Consider the following 17,418-nt stretch of genomic DNA (forward strand, 5'->3'; position numbering starts at 1 on the left):
GTCCGCCAAGGCCGCGCCGCAGCCGGGATGGACGCTCCTGGTGCCCCTGGTGCTCCCGGTGCTCTCTGCTCCGTCCCCTCTCCCTGTGCTCCCTGCTCCGGACTCGCCCCCGGAGCTCGGGACCCGCTCCCGGAGCTCGGGACCCGCTCCCGGAGCTCGGGACCCGCTCCCGGAGCTCCGTCCGCTGTCCCCTCCGGCTGTGCGCCGCGGGCGGTCAGACCGGGCTGAGAACCTGTCAGCTGCGGCTGCCGCGGCCAGGACACCAGTTCAGCCGCGGTGATGGCCTTATGTAACTCGCGGATTCGAACAGGCCCCGGAAAGTTATGGCGAATTTTCCTTCCCTACTTTGTTTCTTCTTGAGCAGACCTCACCTAAACTGAAGTTCTGTATACGAATTCATATTTTTAGCTAACCGGGCATCCATAATTTATCATCATAGAGCGTCTCGAATAGGCTAACGTTGATGGCTGAGGTATCTTTTGGGCTACATCCCAAATCTAAGACAAGCACCCCTGGCCCTTCTCTGCCGTAGCAGAGGGAGCTCCTGCAATCGGTCTGGTCGCAGCGAGTGACATCAGACTTTACTGCTCCCCTGTGCCTCATCGAGCTATCCATCTCCAATCGGCCCGACCGGGAGAGCAGGCCGTCGCTCTCCTTAGAGGGATCCAGGTCGTAGTTTCAGTCCTCTGAACCAGTTAGACTTCTGGCCAATCTCTGCATTTGACGACAACGATGGTCTGGTGGCCACATTCAAACCCGTGCTTCCCTGCTCAGCGTTCCTTAGACAGCGGTTTGCAGTTCCCGATTGAAAGTGGCAGATGGCAATTACCAGAGATCGAATAGCGAGGCTCGCGTGCTACTCACTAGTTGAGGGCTCTCGGCCGGCACTGGGTGATTATCTCGAGCGGCCGACGGCGCGTCTGTTCAAAACAGGTGCGACCAGGTGTAATCAGGTGCGATTGTCTCCTGTCGCAGCGGCCTGCTCAGCTATGCCGTCCATTAATAGCCGAGTGGCCCGCGGAATTGGCTTTACGTAATGTCGCGAGTGCGATCAATGCAGGGCTGGGAGCCGCTGGATGGAAGTCCAGCGTTTGTCGCTTAGCCTGGAGGTGGGAAGGGGGGAGGGGCTGTTGTTGCTGGGTCGGTAGTTTTTGGTGCAGAGACCGAATCAATTCTGGTTTCGGTATGTGTCCTTGGTTGTAGATATGTCAGATTTTGTGATTCTATGCGATACAAACGTTATGGCTTTAAGTCAACAAAACGACCATATAATAGGATCTCATTATGACGGATATCGAGTGAGTTTATGTCTATTTTTGATGTGGAGGCACAAATGAATACGGGTAAACAAGTTTCTGAAACTGTTTAGCTATAATTTGAATGGTTAATTGAACTTTACTTTCGCTAGTTTTCCTAAGAAAGGCAGGCTTGGCACTTAAGGAACTCCCACTAATCACTTTCGAACTTCACAAACTTCTTAGACTACTCCACAATGTGTATCCGGCTAAGCACTCAAAACAAGGCGTAACATGGAAGGACCTGGCATTCGGCTTTGCTTTCGGTGCTGCACTTCAGATATGCTGCAACATTTCGAGATTGGTTGCATCATGTGTTCTTTCGCTTTCATTTTAATTCGTTATTTCCGCTGTTCATTACTTTGGGAGAGTTTCCGAGCTGAGCTGCCTGCTCTCTCTCTCTTACGTGCGTCAGAAGCTAAATTAGACGGAACACTTGAAACTGAAGTACCTGGTGCGACGCACAGGTTAGACACTACGGGAGACCGGTGCTGGTAGATTCCTCCGTCTGACATTGGGTAGATGTCGGCACCGGTACGGCTTAACAATTTAACGTTACGTTACAATATAGCAGTAACCAGCCTCCCTTCCCTCCCCTCCCCAATGTCCCGTTTGTGCAGTTTCACGACCCTGATCAGCGTCCAGCTCACGTCCTGTCTCCGCTCCAACTTGTGACGCGGGTTAATCCGGGTCTGATCGCCCTAATCTCATTTGGTCCGTCCTGATCGCTACCGCTCCGTGCCATCGACCGCGGCCGTCTCCAACCGTGACAGTCTTGGTCGATGGGGATGGTCGATAGTGATGCGGGTGACCACTGCGGTAGCTCCATTCCTAACGCGTCATCCGCCGTCCAGCACGCCCACTGAATCCATTCCCTGCCCGGTGCGGTTCCACTCCTAACGATCGATCGGTAAATGTTACGCCACTCTGCCGCCGCCGTCTTGTACCGCCTGATCTCGTGACCTGTCGTGAGGTCACGGTGACACGGCGGCCTCCTAAGTCCCGGACACGAGTGGCGCCGCTCGGACGCCCCAGGGACGTGCCTGGCCTCCGGGCCGACTAAATCGGGCCGTATGTGGGCCGTGTTGACTGGGAGCGACCCGGCTCTGTCAGGGATCGATGCGGCGCCGAGAGGGTGGCCGCTGAGACGCGGGGTGGCCGTGAAGGCCAGATGCAGGGGCGGTGCGTGGTTCAACCGACGCATAGGGAGGTGGGAAGAGTGTGTCGAGAGCTGGGGGAGGGAGATTTGGGGATTGTTTGTTATGCAGGAAAGAGGTGAGGGTCAGGTGTTCTACTCAGCCACAATGTTAGGGCTCTGTAGGGAAATGGTGCCTCCGCAATTTGGATGGTGGCCGTCTCTTGAGTTGCCGAATATGCCGAATTTTTCTTCCAACGCATATCTGGGTAGCAATGTCTTTTTTCGGACTCCTCGTCACTGTCTTCAGGTAGTTGCTGAGCTCCGACTGTCAACCTCTGCTGTTAAGCACCACCTTTCCCACGGAAAGGGGTATTGACCCTTCTTCCACTGTCCACCGACCTCCCGGCGGCGGTCGGCCAGCACAACGGCCGTGGTCTCAGCTCCATTCGTTATGCGTCGGGCCGGCAGCGGCGGCGGCCGCTCGCGCCGCTCCGTGCATTTATCAGCTGCTGTTGGCCGTGGCCGTCCCATGGTGACTAATGAGAGCGGATCTGCGCGGCGGAGACGCAGGAAGGAAGCCGTGGACGTGTTGAGGGTAGCGAGCAGGAGCGGGACTGTTGTGAGCGGCTCAGGTGCTGGGAACTAGGGGAGACGAGTGTAGGGGATAGGCCATGTTGTCAAAAACATGCCAGCTCGATTTATTTAACCCGCGCCGGGCCGGGGGGTGTTTGAACACCCCCCTTGCGGTTTTTCGCAGATATCTCAAAAACGGCGGCGCGGAGCGCCGCCGTTTTTGGCACACCTGTTCGTACATCTTTTCCGGACATGTTGTGAAAATTTCAGACCCAGGTCACCTTAGGTCAGGTCACCAGGTCACGCCAAGTGACCTCACCTCAGAAAAATAAGAATGCTCGTCATAGCTACACCGACTGAACGATTGCCTTGAAACTTTCAGCGATTGATAAGAGCAACACTATCTATAAAATGTATATCTCGGAATTTTGATATCGGTGACCTAAGGTCAGGTCAATTTTGCGGCCTCTCCATTATAAGTCAATGAGAGAAAATTGAAAAGCGTCTGTTTTGCACGAACGCTATTCTAGACACTCTCAAACATCGAGACGTAGGTAAAATAGACACACTGAACCAGAAAATGGCAACTGTGACCCCTCGTTATGTCCCCGAGGTCATCTCAGGTCACGAACAGAATCTTAACAGTTTTTCGATGATAACTTCTGATAGAGGCGTGCTAGAGCGCTGAAAACGCCTTATATCTGTTCGGCTCGACGTTGCGGATCGACTGATATGCAACATGACCTTTTCCGGTCAGGTCATGACCTTGACCTGAGGTCAAATTTTCAAATTGACCTTTCAAGGTCAAATTATAGTTCATTCGACGCGTCTCGACGAGAGGAACACGATGCTGGCAAAAGTAACGTCATAGCTCTTTTGAGTCAAAAGTTATTGCCGAAAAAACGTTTTTCGTAAAAACGGCTTTTTTTGGAGTTTTTGCCCTCTGGAGGCTAAACCGTTGACCTGAGGTCAAATCTGAGAACATTACTCAGAAAGGTCTGTAAAAGGGCTATCGAATGCGCTTTTTTGCGGCGCTGTAACTCTATCGGTTCCCGAGATAGCCGTTGGCAGTTTCCAAAATGTTGAAATAGTCAACATTTTACCTTTGGTGACCTCTGGTGACCTGACCTTTGACCTGACCCAAAAAATGACCGAAGTGTTTTCGTCCTTATTTGTGACGTTCTTTCGATTGCCGCTTACAGCGTGTCGCTACGTGGCCCAGGAGCCGAGTTAGAAGGGGGGGGGGTGTTCAAACACCCCCCGCGGCCCGGCGCGGAATCTCAGAGCACCGGCCCGGCGCGGGTTAAAGTAAAACCTTGTAGCGACGTTGTAAGTGTATTTGAATCCTTTTCTGGCTAAACCGTTGTTTGTATTGGGCGTATCCTGCTAAAAATATTATAGTTTCCTTTATTATCTCTTCATTGAGATGCTTCCAGTGTTCAGCGATCATGCTCGCTAGTCTTCTCCGATTCGCTCATTACTTACCGTTCTCGCCGTCTGCCGGTGCGACGCCGATATCCATTTCGCTAATGTTTCCGAGTTCCGAGATCTCAGTCGTCACAGTCCTATACATATATTTCCCCGCACGCTATGTTTCGCCATCAGGCGGTGCCGGTGCCGATATCCGTGTCCCCATCAGTGTCTGTACCATTTCCAGCATCCTTCCCCGATCTCTGTGGCTCGGATTGGCCCCGTTGTGCGCCACTGCTCGGACCGGAGCGGCCCCTCAGTGGCCTCGTCTCGACACTGGCCGTCGTTTGCCGCCTCTCGGGGCGGCGCGGCGACACCCACAATTGGCGTCGTTGTGCCGAACCGCGACGGTGGCTGCGGGAGGAGCGGTCCTCGGTCCTGTGGTCGGCTCCGGTGTCGGAATTGTCGGTACAAGTGGACACGGAACACTGATAGCGGTCATCTGGAGATAGGTATTACTCATAGTTCTGGCCTCTACTTCAGAGTTCTGCGTCCTGAAGGAACTTGTGATAGGGCACAATGGATATTCAGACTTGGCGCCATACTGCTTCGAAGGAAATATTTTTCCACAACAGAATCTGTACATTTCTGGCACACAGTGTAGCGGGGTCTGGACGCCTGGACTGGGTGTCGCCCTGCCCGCCGGCGGCTGCTCGGTGACCTGCCGTTGCCAGGTGTCGCCGGTGCGGTATTTCGGTCCGTCCGGTAATAACGCCCGGTCCCGCACAGAGACTATTCTCTTCCCCGGTCCCGTACAGACTATTCCTCGCCGCCGCCACCTGTCGTCTCTCATGTCCGCTATAATTGGAGAGCATTGGCGGCGGCGCCGGTCAGAACACATAGCCCACAGTTCCCGCTCATGTGTCATACCCGGTAGCCGGGTGGTGATGGTCGCGCTCAGGCTGAGGGCTGTAATGTTTCGGCTCATATGCTGGGCTCGACTGCTGCGTAGACTGCTCCGTCCGTGTATTGGTCCTTCCCGAACCGTGGCCACTCTGCAGACATACCAGTGATGTCTTCTATGCTTCGGTCCGGTCGGCTCTGTCTATTGTCGCGGCAATAAGAGCGTCCTGCAATTGCATATTGCACAATGCCGAACCTCCGTCTCTCCATATCTTTGATACGAAGTGTTTGATATGAAACGTAGCCTGTACAACTTTGTTCTCTTTTTAGTTATTTTCAGTGGCCTGCTGACTTGTTCTGTAAACGCGCGTCATTCAGTCTTCTGACTGTGACATTTGTCCCAAGTCCCAAAGTTCCCTTCCAGCTTCTGTCGCCACACGGCGGGTTCGGGTGTAGCAACGCCCGTAGCAACGCCCCGCCGTGTAGTCCGGGCGCCCAAAAACCCCAATTCATCATCACCATCATCCAGGTTCCTTTGTCGATCCCCCTAGTAACGTCCCTCTATTCCGCAGGGCCTCCTGTCGTTCCCGCTGGTAACATCTCGCTGTGCCCCGCAGGGTCTGCTGTCGTTCCTCTCTGCGCCGCTGCTGGGCGCGCTCAGTGACGTCTGGGGCCGCAAGGTGTTCCTGCTGGTCACAGTGTTCTTCACGTGCGCCCCCATCCCGCTGATGCGGCTCAACACGTGGTACGTACCGGCGCGGCCGGGGAGGAGACGCTGTAGCCCATGTGCTTCGGCCGGGCCCATGTACTTCTGCCGGTCGCCGCTAGATGCTGTGAACCGCGAGTTACAGTTTTGTTAATAGGTGTCGCTTTTACCAGTCTCTAAATTGCTAAAGCCTTCGATTAAGTTGTGCGCCCCCCTTTTAACGTTCCGTTCGCTTAAACTGCTGTATTGTTTGGACAATTGTATTGGCTATGTGTATATTAAAAACCATATGTATTCGTTTATTACATTCGATGTTCTCGCCAACATGTGTGCAATACTAGATAACTAAGTTCGTATGTAAAACTATATATGTCTCGATTTTGTGGCGAAATACAAGAGATATCTGTATGTTACAGTGTTTCTACTGGCTACACCAGCCAGATTGGTGACCCCGCGTTCTGCGCACTATGGGATCGCTATCCCCTCGTGTTCCCAGTCACACCGACACTGGCCTGCACCCTGAGCTATCTCCTCCAGCTCTCTTTGTGTAGGAAGGAAGTGGCGGATGGTGTGTCTTCACGAGGATCCTTCTTTTGTGCTGAGTGTAACTGGATAACGCCGACTACTACTGCTGCACTACGATCCAGCTACTTCATCGGCTCACCTTACCGTCCGGCTACCTCTGCAGCTGCACCGCAGCACCTGCCGATCGCCGTGTCGCCGTCGCCGCCACCGATCTTCCCGACCATTGCTCTCGGCAGCCATGGACCAGAAGACCCAGCCTGCCGGCGCCGGTGCAGCCGCCGGCCCCGGTGCAGCCGCCGGCGCCGGTGCAGCCGCCGCCGCCGCCTCGCATGCCGCTGCTGCTGCTGCTGCCGCTGCCGCCCAACCGGACTACCTCCGCGTGGCGACCGCGCCACGCAGCCACGTCGCGCCGCCGCGCTTCTTCGAGGAGGACCCCGTGATCTGGCTCGTCCAGCTCGACCTCTTCTTCTCTCAGGCAGCTGTGGACGATGAGCTCAGCCGCTTCCGGATCGCCGCTACTCTCCTTCCTGGCCACCTCCTGCGCGACTTCACCGACATCCTCCGCAACCCTCCTCTAGACCGACCTTACACCATCCTTTCCGACGCCATCCGTCAGCGGTTCGGCAAATCAGTCGAACAGCGTCTTCGCTGCCTGCTCTCTGGCCAACAACTCGGCGACAGACGTCCTTCCCAATTCCTTCGGCATCTCCTGGACCTTGCTGAAGCTGAAGGCTCACAAGATTCCCCGCTCATCCGTCAGATCTTCCTCAATGCTCTTCCGCCTCGGACTCAGCCCTTCCTCCAGTGCCTGCCGCCTGGGACGGACCTTGCGACCATCGCTAGCACTGCCGACCGACTCCTGGAGCTTCCGCAGCAGTCGGACGTCGCTGCACCTACCTCAAGCCTTCTCGCCGCGATATCGACTTCTGCGCCTGCTGCAGCCTCACCTGCTGCTCCTGCAGGACCCTTCCACCTCCAAGACCTGATGAGCCAGCTGCTGACTGGTATCACGGCCCTCACAACATCAGTCGCCACACTGGTGGACGAGACGCGCCGCCGAGAGAGGTCTGCATCCCGTGCCCCCGGCCGCGCTCGCCACCGTCCACCACGCGACCTGTCTGCTGCTGCCCGGTCACCCAGCCCTGCAACCAACACATCTACCGGCGCTAGTGCTTCCTCCTGCTGGTACCACCACAAGTTCGGTACCAACGCGCGCTCATGTCAGTCACCGTGCTCGTGGTCTGCAACCGCAACTCAGACCTCGGGAAACCAGCAGTAGGACAGGTGACACAGACGTCTGCACCTGCCCTGCTCAACCCTGACGTCCCTCCAGCCAGCGGCCTTCTGAGACTCAAGGACAACAACACTGGTATCACCTTCCTCATCGACACTGGAGCCGAGTACAGTGTTCTTCCAGCGACACCCACCGATCGTGCTCGCGGAACCAACGGACTGGATCTGCAAGCAGCCAACAACAGCAGCATCCAGACCTATGGTCAGCGCATGCTCACGCTTTCTCTCGGCCTCAGAAGAGATTTCAACTGGATCTTCATCATCGCGGACGTCTCCCATCCTCTCCTAGGAGCCGACTTCCTCTCCTCGTATGATCTCCTCGTCGACACCAAGAGAGGCCGTCTCATCGACCACCTAACTGAGTTGTCTTCACCTGCTTCCCACTCTTCAGTGCCATCCACCGGACTGACAGCCGTCGTCGGAACCGACAACCCAGCATTCCTTAACCTCCTTCGCGAATTCCCCAGCCTCACCCAGCCGTCACATCATCCGGAGCCACAGCACTCAGTCCGACATCACATCGAGACTACCGGCCCTCCAGTCTTCTGCCGCCCACGCCGTCTGGATCCAGCTCGACTCGCCACTGCCAAGGCAGAGTTCCAGCGCCTTCTCAGTCTCGGAGTCATCCGACCCAGCAGCAGTCGGTATGCATCACCGCTGCACATGGTGCCCAAGTCGTCTGGAGATTGGAGACCCTGTGGTGATTACCGTGCACTGAACCGCATCACAGTGCCTGACCGGTACCCACTACCACATCTCCATGACTTCACTGCCTGCCTCGCTGGGACATCAATCTACTCTCGGCTCGACCTCGTCAGGGCCTTCAACCAGATACCGATGGCCCCAGAAGACATCGCCAAGACAGCGATCACAACGCCCTTCGGCGCCTTCGAGTTCCTCCGTATGCCGTACGGTCTCCGGAACTGCGCTCAGACCTTCCAAAGGTTCATGGATCACATCCTCCGTGGCCTGGACTTCGCCTTCGTCTATGTAGACGACATCCTCATCGCCAGCAGCAGCATCTCGGAACATCTCACACACCTCCGAGAGGTCTTCAGCCGTCTTTCCCGCAACGGTGTGCTCCTCAACCCATCGAAGTGCGCCTTCGGCATGGAAAGCATCTCCTACCTCGGCCACCAGATCTCCAGCGGAGGCATCACTCCTCTCGACGATCGAGTCAGCGCGATCAAGAACTTCGACCGTCCAGAGTCAAAGAAGAGCCTCAAGAAGTTCCTGGGGATGATCAACTTCTACCATCGCTTCATCCCACACGCTGCTGCTCTTCTGGCACCTCTCCACGGCCTGACTGCCTCAGACGACCGAGCTGCTTCAATCACGTGGACCTCAGAGGCAGACGCCGCCTTCTCTGCAGCCAAAGCCGCCCTCGCTGACGTCACCCAGCTCGCTCATCCCGTCAAAGATGCAGCCCTGAGCCTCAGCACTGACGCCAGCAGCACGGCAGCCGGCGCCGTGCTCCACCAGCGAGTTGGTGGTTCTCTTCAGCCTCTCGCCTTCTTCTCGCGCAAGTTCACGCCCACCCAACGCCGCTACAGCACCTTTGGACGGGAATTGCTCGCCATGTACCTCGCCGTGCGACAATTCCTGCCCTATCTGGAAGGACGCGACTTCGAGATCCTCACGGACCACAAGCCGCTCGTCTTTGCTCTCAAGGCCAACGGCAACGCCAACCATTCTCTCCGTGAACAACGTCACATGGACCTGATTCTGCAGCACACCAGCAAGATCGGACATGTTCCTGGACATCTCAACCCGGTAGCTGACGCCATCTCACGGATCAGCTCAGTGTCTGCGCCAGCTTCTGCCGCAGCTACACCTTCACCCGGCCTTCTGAGCTTGGCCGACATCGCCCTACACCAAGCCAACGATCCTGACCTGCCGAAGCTGCAACAATCCTCATCTCTGATCATCCGTGACTTCCCAGTCCCTGATCATCCGCATCTACGTCTCTGGTGCGACACCTCAACGGCCACACCTAGACCTGTAGTCCCAGCCAGACTCCGCCCTTCCATCATCAAGAGCTTCCACGACTTGTCTCATCCTGGCATCAACGCTACGCGTCATCTCATCTCATCGAGGTTCATCTGGCCCCACATCAACACGGACATCCGTGCCTTCGTCCGGAGCTGCCAGCACTGCCAGCGTGCCAAGATCCAGCGCCACACGAAGCCACCCATGGGCAGCTTCCAGCCACCTGACTCTCGCTTCCTGCACATCCACATCGACCTTGTCGGACCACTTCCTCCGTCTCATGGCAACTCCTATCTCCTGACTGTCGTCGACCGCTTCACCCGATGGCCCGAGGCAATTCCTCTGCCCACCATGGACGCCGTCACGGTGGCTCGGCATCTCGTCAGCGGCTGGATCGCCCGCTTCGGAGTACCCGAACTCATCACCACCGACAGAGGATCCCAGTTCGAGTCCCGCCTCTGGACAGAAGTCTCCAAGCTTCTCGGCACCTCTCGGATCCGGACCTGCGCCTACCACCCAGAAGCAAACGGGATGGTAGAGCGCTTCCACCGCCAACTGAAGTCAGCTCTGCGGACCGATGACGACGCCGCCTCCTGGTCGGACCGACTTCCTCTGGTGCTACTCGGAGTGCGCACGGCCCTCAAGGAGGATCTCGGATGCACCGCTGCAGACCTAGTCTATGGTTGCAGTCTCCGAGTTCCTGGTGACTTCCTCTCCCCCATGTCGTCGGACACTTCTTCTGATCCGGCTTCCCTAGCCTCTCGTCTCCGTGCCGCCATGTCGGAGCTCCGTCCAACTCCTCCTCGTCCTGGCTCCCGCCAAATCTTCATCTCTCAAGACATGCAAACCTGCTCCCACGTCTTCATCCGACGCGATTCGCATCGCTCTCCTTTCCAATACGTCTATGACGGTCCTTATCGTGTCCTATCCCGCGACCAGCACACCGTCACCATCGACTGTCTCGGGCGACGCGACACCGTCACCCTGGCTCGGTGTAAACCGGCCTTCACGGACCACGCGCCTGCCGCAACGCCGCCTCCTGCGCCGGACGTCCTGGTGATCGACACGCCTCCTACGGCGCCAGACAGCTCGGTGGACCGCCCGCCTACTGCACCCAGCCGCTCGGGAGCCCCCGGCGGCTCTAGCCCGTCTCGCCGCGTGCCGCCGGGCCCGCCGCCTGCTTCGCCGCCCCCTCTCCGTCGTTCGTCGCGTCTTCGCCGCCAAACATCTTTTTATGGTGTTTAACTAGGGCGGGGGAGTGATGTAGCCCATGTGCTTCGGCCGGGCCCATGTACTTCTGCCGGTCGCCGCTAGATGCTGTGAACCGCGAGTTACAGTTTTGTTAATAGGTGTCGCTTTTACCAGTCTCTAAATTGCTAAAGCCTTCGATTAAGTTGTGCGCCCCCCTTTTAACGTTCCGTTCGCTTAAACTGCTGTATTGTTTGGACAATTGTATTGGCTATGTGTATATTAAAAACCATATGTATTCGTTTATTACATTCGATGTTCTCGCCAACATGTGTGCAATACTAGATAACTAAGTTCGTATGTAAAACTATATATGTCTCGATTTTGTGGCGAAATACAAGAGATATCTGTATGTTACAGTGTTTCTACTGGCTACACCAGCCAGAACGCCTCGGGACGGAGCTGAGAGGGCGGGTGTGGATAGAGGGGACGCGGCTGTCGCACTGTATAAACACCGAGCGGCTGCTGCTGTGTGCCGCTGCATTAGGAAAATAAACCACCGGTTAGATGTCTGTGTCGCGAGGGTGTCATGTCAGTTGCAATGATATGATCTAATCATTTTTGCTCTCGCCAATGGAATTGATTTTGGTGGCATCTTGTGGCGGAAGGTATTAGTTATCCGAGATTCATTGTGTGTAAAGTAGATAGGTACTAGAAAAGCTTGACGGATACCAGTTGTCGTTTATCGATTTGTCCGCATTTTTTTCTTCGCACGACAGAGAAAGGCTTGAAAAGAAGCAGCGCATGGGAATCTACATGATCATCGTGTGTCCCCCCCCCCTTCCTGAGCTGCCCGGTGACTGACGTCTGACGCTCCCTCCACAGGTGGTACTTTGCCACCATCAGTATATCGGGCGTGTTCGCCGTCACCTTCTCCGTAGTGTTCGCGTACGTGGCGGACGTCACAGAGGAGGCTGAACGCTCGGCCGCCTACGGACTGGTACGTATCGGGGCACTGGCATCAGTGGGGTAGTCAGTAGTCAGCAGTCATAGTTACAGAGGAGGCTGACCGCTCGGCCGCCTACGGACTGGGACGTATTGGGGCACTGGCATCAGTCGGACTGTAGTCAGAAGGGTAGTCAGCGGCCGACCTATAAAGGTCGCCCCACACTGGACCTCGCATGCGGGTTGCGTGTCTGCGGGTTACGGGTTTGCGAATATCACACTCATACATAGAGTGAGAACACCATTCCCATTAGAGGTGGCAAAAGATGAAAATTTTGGGAACCAGACTCGAACCAGACCCGGCTGGACATTTCTGGAACCAGTCGGACCCGGTCTTAGTTGGAATCGGAACCATTTGGACCCGTTCCCCGAAAGTCAATTAATGCAAACTAGGTGTCATTAGTTGCATCATGTAAAACAGCCTATTTCCCACTGGGAATACTCATGAGCTACTGTGTGCAAAGAAACATTCTCTTCATTTACTTCATATTTTGCAATAATTTGCAGTGTGCAAGATGTATAGTTTATGGTAGGACCCGGTTGGACCCGTCATCAAATGTCTAGGAACCGGTCTGGACCCATATGGGTCCAGACTGGTTCTTTGGACCGGGTCCTCGGGTCCACATTTTGCCACCTCTAATTCCCATATACTCACTCCATGAATGTCGTGAAGCCGATGCACCTTCAGAAAATCATGTATTATCTCAATAACAGCACAACGAACCAACACCCTGAACCGACATCAACAAAACACATCAAAACTCGCAGCCCTCGCAGCGAGGAAAACCGAAAGTTGACTCAAAGTCAACTTTTGGAATGCGATGCGAGGTCGCCCGCAAGTCAAAAGCCCGCAGACTCCCTCGCTAGATGGCAGTTTGGGACTTGGGTTACTAAACGTAGAGTGTATTCCCTAACTTTGAAGAAACCCGCTAAACCACAAACTCGCAACCCGCATGCGAGGTCCAGTGTGGGTCGTCCTCTCTTCTCACAATGGTATGCTCTTCTTGTGAATATGCTCCTTTTTTGTCCAGCTTTTTGTTTGATTTTTCCTTCATCTTTGCCTAGCAACCTGACCTTGTTAGCTAGCGCCTGTCGTCTGGGCTGATTAAATACCGGCGAAAGGCAAGGTGATTTGGGAAGACGCAGCTGTTGCTCTGCCTTGTTGCTAGGTGCGCTTTTAGATCGCAAATGGTGTCTTGTAGCACGACACGAGCGGCAGGCAAAGAGCGCCGCTGGGTGAGAGAGGGCCCGATTGGCCATCCGGTAGCGGAACCGTCCTCTCGCTCCGGCCGGCGATGGGGCTCTCTGCTCCGTCCGGCGGCGGCGGAGCCCTCCTCTCGCTCCGGCCGGCCATAGAGCTCTCTTCTCCGTCCGGCGGCGGCGGAGCCCCCCCCCCCCCCTCTCGCTCCGGCCGTTCGTCCGTCTGGGCGGCCGGATTTGGCCATCCCCCCCTCTATCCGGACCATTGTTTGTAGGGCGGCTCGCCGCTCCGCCGACACTCAGTGGCCACTCTCGGCCCTGAAGCGCGCCGCCGCCGAGTTGCTCGGCCGTCTGAACACGGGGCTACGACCGGCTGTTAAACGGCGCCCGCCCGCATCGCCCGCTCGATCTCGGATGGAGCCGGGTGGAACCGGGTGGGGAGGGAGGCGTGGGCTGGGGTAGGGGTGGGTCTCCGGCGGGATGGGGGCTCTAGTTGGGCTGACTGTAGGCTAGCTGCTAGCTGTTGCTAGCTGCGATAGTGGGAAGATCAGTCGAGTGCTCTGAGAGCTTAGATGTACAAATAAATCCCATGATTTGCTCGACCCAGATACAGCTATCGACCACCGCTGATTATGGTTTTCTGGTGTTCTGGATATATTCCTACCGTGTACCGTGGCGCTGGCCGTCGCCATGCGTCTGACAGTGCTCCGTCATCACAGCGGCAGCTGATCGATGGTGCTGCTGGCTGCCAGGCCGGGTCGGGATCGGGTTCCTCGGCCAACATGGCGCTGTCGACAGGACCTGTCCTGTCGCTGGGCATTGCTCTCAGCGGCTGCCATACCATACGACGACGGCTGTCCCACCAACCGGACCCGTCCTGTCTCTGGGGAGCGCTGTCGGCGGCCGCTGTCCCACCCAGGCTCCCTCAGCCCTGTCCCTCCCACTGGTGGCTGTCCCCTGCTGTCCCACCCGGGCTCCATCAGCCCTGTCCCTCCCACCGGCGGCTGCCCCATGCTGTCCCACCCTGGCTGTCTGGGTCCCCGCTGCAGTAGCCCCGCTCCTCTCTTCTCGCTGGCCACTGCTGTACATACATGCCGTCCCACAGGCCACAACACGCCGCATCCGGGCCACTGGTGTCCCTACCGTCCCGTTCTGTGGTATATCGTTAATGCTCGGTGTTTACTTTACAGCACAATCTCGCTCCTTTCCCATTTTATTTCCTCTCTCAATGTGACTGATTCTGTGCGCCCCACTTCCATTCTCACTCACTCCTTGTATTTCTTGATTATCCCTTTTGGCATGCTTCCCTATTTTTCTTCACCAAATTTCCAACGAAATGTAGGACACTTGGAGCCATCGATTCCGTTTAATGTTCAGTTTGCTTAATATCCATCACATCCTGTCGCTCATTGCATATTCAATTTCGTTTGACGGGTTAGATTTTTGGCGCAGCTTGCGCGAGGAGAACCAAATTTGGCTCACTAGTATCCGTTGCCATTCACTCTAAGCAATGAGTAAAATGAATGCCTTTGGAATATTAGTCGAACGCCAACGGGAACTTTTTGCGTCAGATGCCGTACAAATAAACGAAGAGTGGGTGTATGTGTTCTGGAGGGCGTAGCAGAGAAGCACTTGTTGCAGTAGATTCGTGTTGGGAATGCGGATGTGCGGTTGCGCGTGCCTCCTACATATTCTCAGACGTTTGTGGGCTCAAAAACTCTCCTTGGCCTGTTCTGGCGCTGCCCTCTCTCTGCCCAGCAACCCAGTGTCTACCCTGTAAATGTCATTCATCCGCGCTAAAACCGTTCACCTCGCTTCAACTGTGAGTAGAGCATTGTTTCAAATGGCCCACCTGGGTGCATCCATCCATTTCTGTAGGAGATAATAGAAGAACGGCTCAGCGGCTGTCAGCTGGAGGCGGTGCTAAAATACGGCATGACAACGCCGCCGTTTCTGCTCCGTTCGGTCGACTTTGTACTTGACAGACAGCTGCACCGACCCTGTCGTGGGTTGAGCCGGACTAGCGCTTTTAGAATGCTCCAGCTAACCTTCAATGTTCTCTGGTGGGACGGACGATGTTGCCGGGCCGGACTGTGCACCTCGGCCGCCCACTTAACCACTGGTCCTCCTCAAACTCTATCCCGCGCGACTCTGCCTCTCCAATATCTGTCCCGTGCGACTCTGCCGTCAGTCCCTCCCTCTCGGGACCCGGTTCTCTGTTCGCTGTTCTCCAGTCTCCACCCGTCAGTCTCAGTCCACCGGGACAATGGTGGGCGTTGTGCTCTGTTCTCGGGGGCGGCCGGAGCTGACCGGTATTGTGCCGGCCTCCGGAGCCCTCCTGCGACCCCGGGGGCCCCGGCAGTGCGCCGCTGGGGATCTCAATGGGGGCAGAGATGGGGCGAGTATGCGGGGGAGTAGAGCGCCACATTCGCCCGGTGCTATGGACCGAGCTCCGGGACGGGCCGGCGATGAGGAAGGAGTGAATGGTCGCCGAGAATGGTCGGTATGGCTGGCAGCGCTGGAGTGGGGCGCCGGGCCATCGCCGCCTTCCGGCCCCCGGTGGCGCTCTCATTGATGGGAGGTCTGCAGGGGACGGGCCGCTGTAGGTCGGAGGAGGGTATGTACTATTGTAGCATGAATATAATGAATTTATGATGTTGAACAAATGTGAGCATACCAAGTTGTTGCAAGCGCATTCTAGAGGGATCGAGTTATCATTAGACGCCGATTTCGTTTTCCTTTCGCGGCTGGTGGTAACATTCCTGTGATAATGGCTCGTGTGCATCGCTCTTCCTGTCTCCTTTGTTTCCCGAATCATCATCAGTCAGCTGATCATCAGTCATCGTACCATGACTGATGGTAGGCTTCCTACTCCGGGTGCGTTCTTTGTGGTGTCTCGGCTGGCATTATCATATTGCTCTTTTTGATTGTATAGTTATTGGAAATGTTCTGCGTCGTTGTCAGAACGAAATGCCTTATTCACGCCCTCGCTGATTCACGTATGCTCTGCTGCTGCTTACTTTTTATATTCTGAACTGTTTCCCTGTGTATGGAGAGGAAACCATGCTCCCGCCATTTCGTTGTTACGCCACCAGATGTCTGACCCTAGTTTCCCGGTTCTGCCGCCAGGTGTCTGCGACGTTCGCGGCCAGCCTGGTGACGTCGCCGGCGCTGGGCGCCTACCTGGCCCAGGTCTACGACGAGAACATGGTGATTGCGCTGAGCACGGCCATCGCCGTGCTGGACGTGCTCTTCATCCTGGTGGCCGTGCCCGAGTCGCTGCCGGAGAAGCTGCGCCCCAACAGCTGGGACAAGACCATCACCTGGGAGCAGGCCGACCCCTTCGCCGTGAGTGGCCACCAAGCGGGCGGGGAGGAGGCGATGGGGGGCGCTAGGTGTGGGGCGGGAGATAGAGGGATGGGTTTGGGTACTGGGGAAGGCAGGGGTACCGTACACGAATGGAAGGCGGCGAAGCAGGTAACTTGAATTAGGTACGGTGCGTGGAAAGCGGGTGATTGGTTACCAAGCTAGCCGAACTGTTGTTTTCATCTAGTATGATTGGAACCCGCAACGGGAAGCTTTCTAGGAGATAGTAAGAAAAGGCGGAACTCCTATTCATCAGTTTATTCGGATGGTATATTGGATCCTGGCTTCGCCTTCATTTCCGTGCGGCTCTCACCCGAGCCAGTGAAAGCCGCCGTTTGCGTGGGCTGCGCCGGCTGACAGAGCAGGCGATGGGGGGACTCCTCTGACCGGTGGCTCCCGGTCACGTGTCGGTGTGTGTGTGCCGTCACGTGTCCCCACACGGCCACCTGCGGCCTAACGAGGCGCCTCCCTGCCGTCCGTCTCCCTGGACACTGACCAGGCGCGAGCGGACGGCCGCCGGCGACTCCTGACGCGCTCTGTGCTCAGCTGGGTGGCACCGGCTGAGCTAGGGATATGGAAATGCAACGCCGGCGTCCCTCCCAGTTCTTACCCACCGGTCTTCCTAAGCTTTCTGCTTGAGTCTTTTCTCTGTCTTACTGGTCATTTTCCTTATCCTGCCCTGCCTCCCTAAATTGTTCCCACGCCCTTAACGAAGCTCTCTACCTCTCACGTACATACTTCCTGACCTCCCCGGTCTTCCTGCTCCCTGTCTTCCCTACCCTCTCGGCGCCTCTACCGTCCGTGTTTCCGCCTCTCCTCCATCTCCC

At 56.3% G+C, this 17,418-nt stretch overlaps 1 protein-coding gene across 8 annotated transcripts in view; it reads left to right on the top strand.

Moving 5' to 3' along the window:
- The window catches only part of LOC122393016 (hippocampus abundant transcript 1 protein-like), a 49,555-nt gene that overhangs the window by 15,869 nt on the left and 16,268 nt on the right, over nucleotides 1–17,418 (top strand). For all 8 annotated transcript variants that reach the window (XM_043388517.1, XM_043388516.1, XM_043388519.1 and 5 more), the window contains 3 exons: nucleotides 5,937–6,064; nucleotides 11,906–12,020; nucleotides 16,355–16,573. In XM_043388517.1, the coding sequence (XP_043244452.1) occupies nucleotides 5,937–6,064; nucleotides 11,906–12,020; nucleotides 16,355–16,573 (462 nt within the window). The remainder of the gene's footprint in view (nucleotides 1–5,936; nucleotides 6,065–11,905; nucleotides 12,021–16,354; nucleotides 16,574–17,418) is intronic.

The sequence above is a fragment of the Amphibalanus amphitrite genome, unplaced genomic scaffold, assembly GCF_019059575.1.
Source record: "Amphibalanus amphitrite isolate SeventyFive unplaced genomic scaffold, NRLGWU_Aamphi_draft 000512F_arrow, whole genome shotgun sequence".
Classification (NCBI taxonomy): domain Eukaryota; kingdom Metazoa; phylum Arthropoda; class Thecostraca; order Balanomorpha; family Balanidae; genus Amphibalanus; species Amphibalanus amphitrite.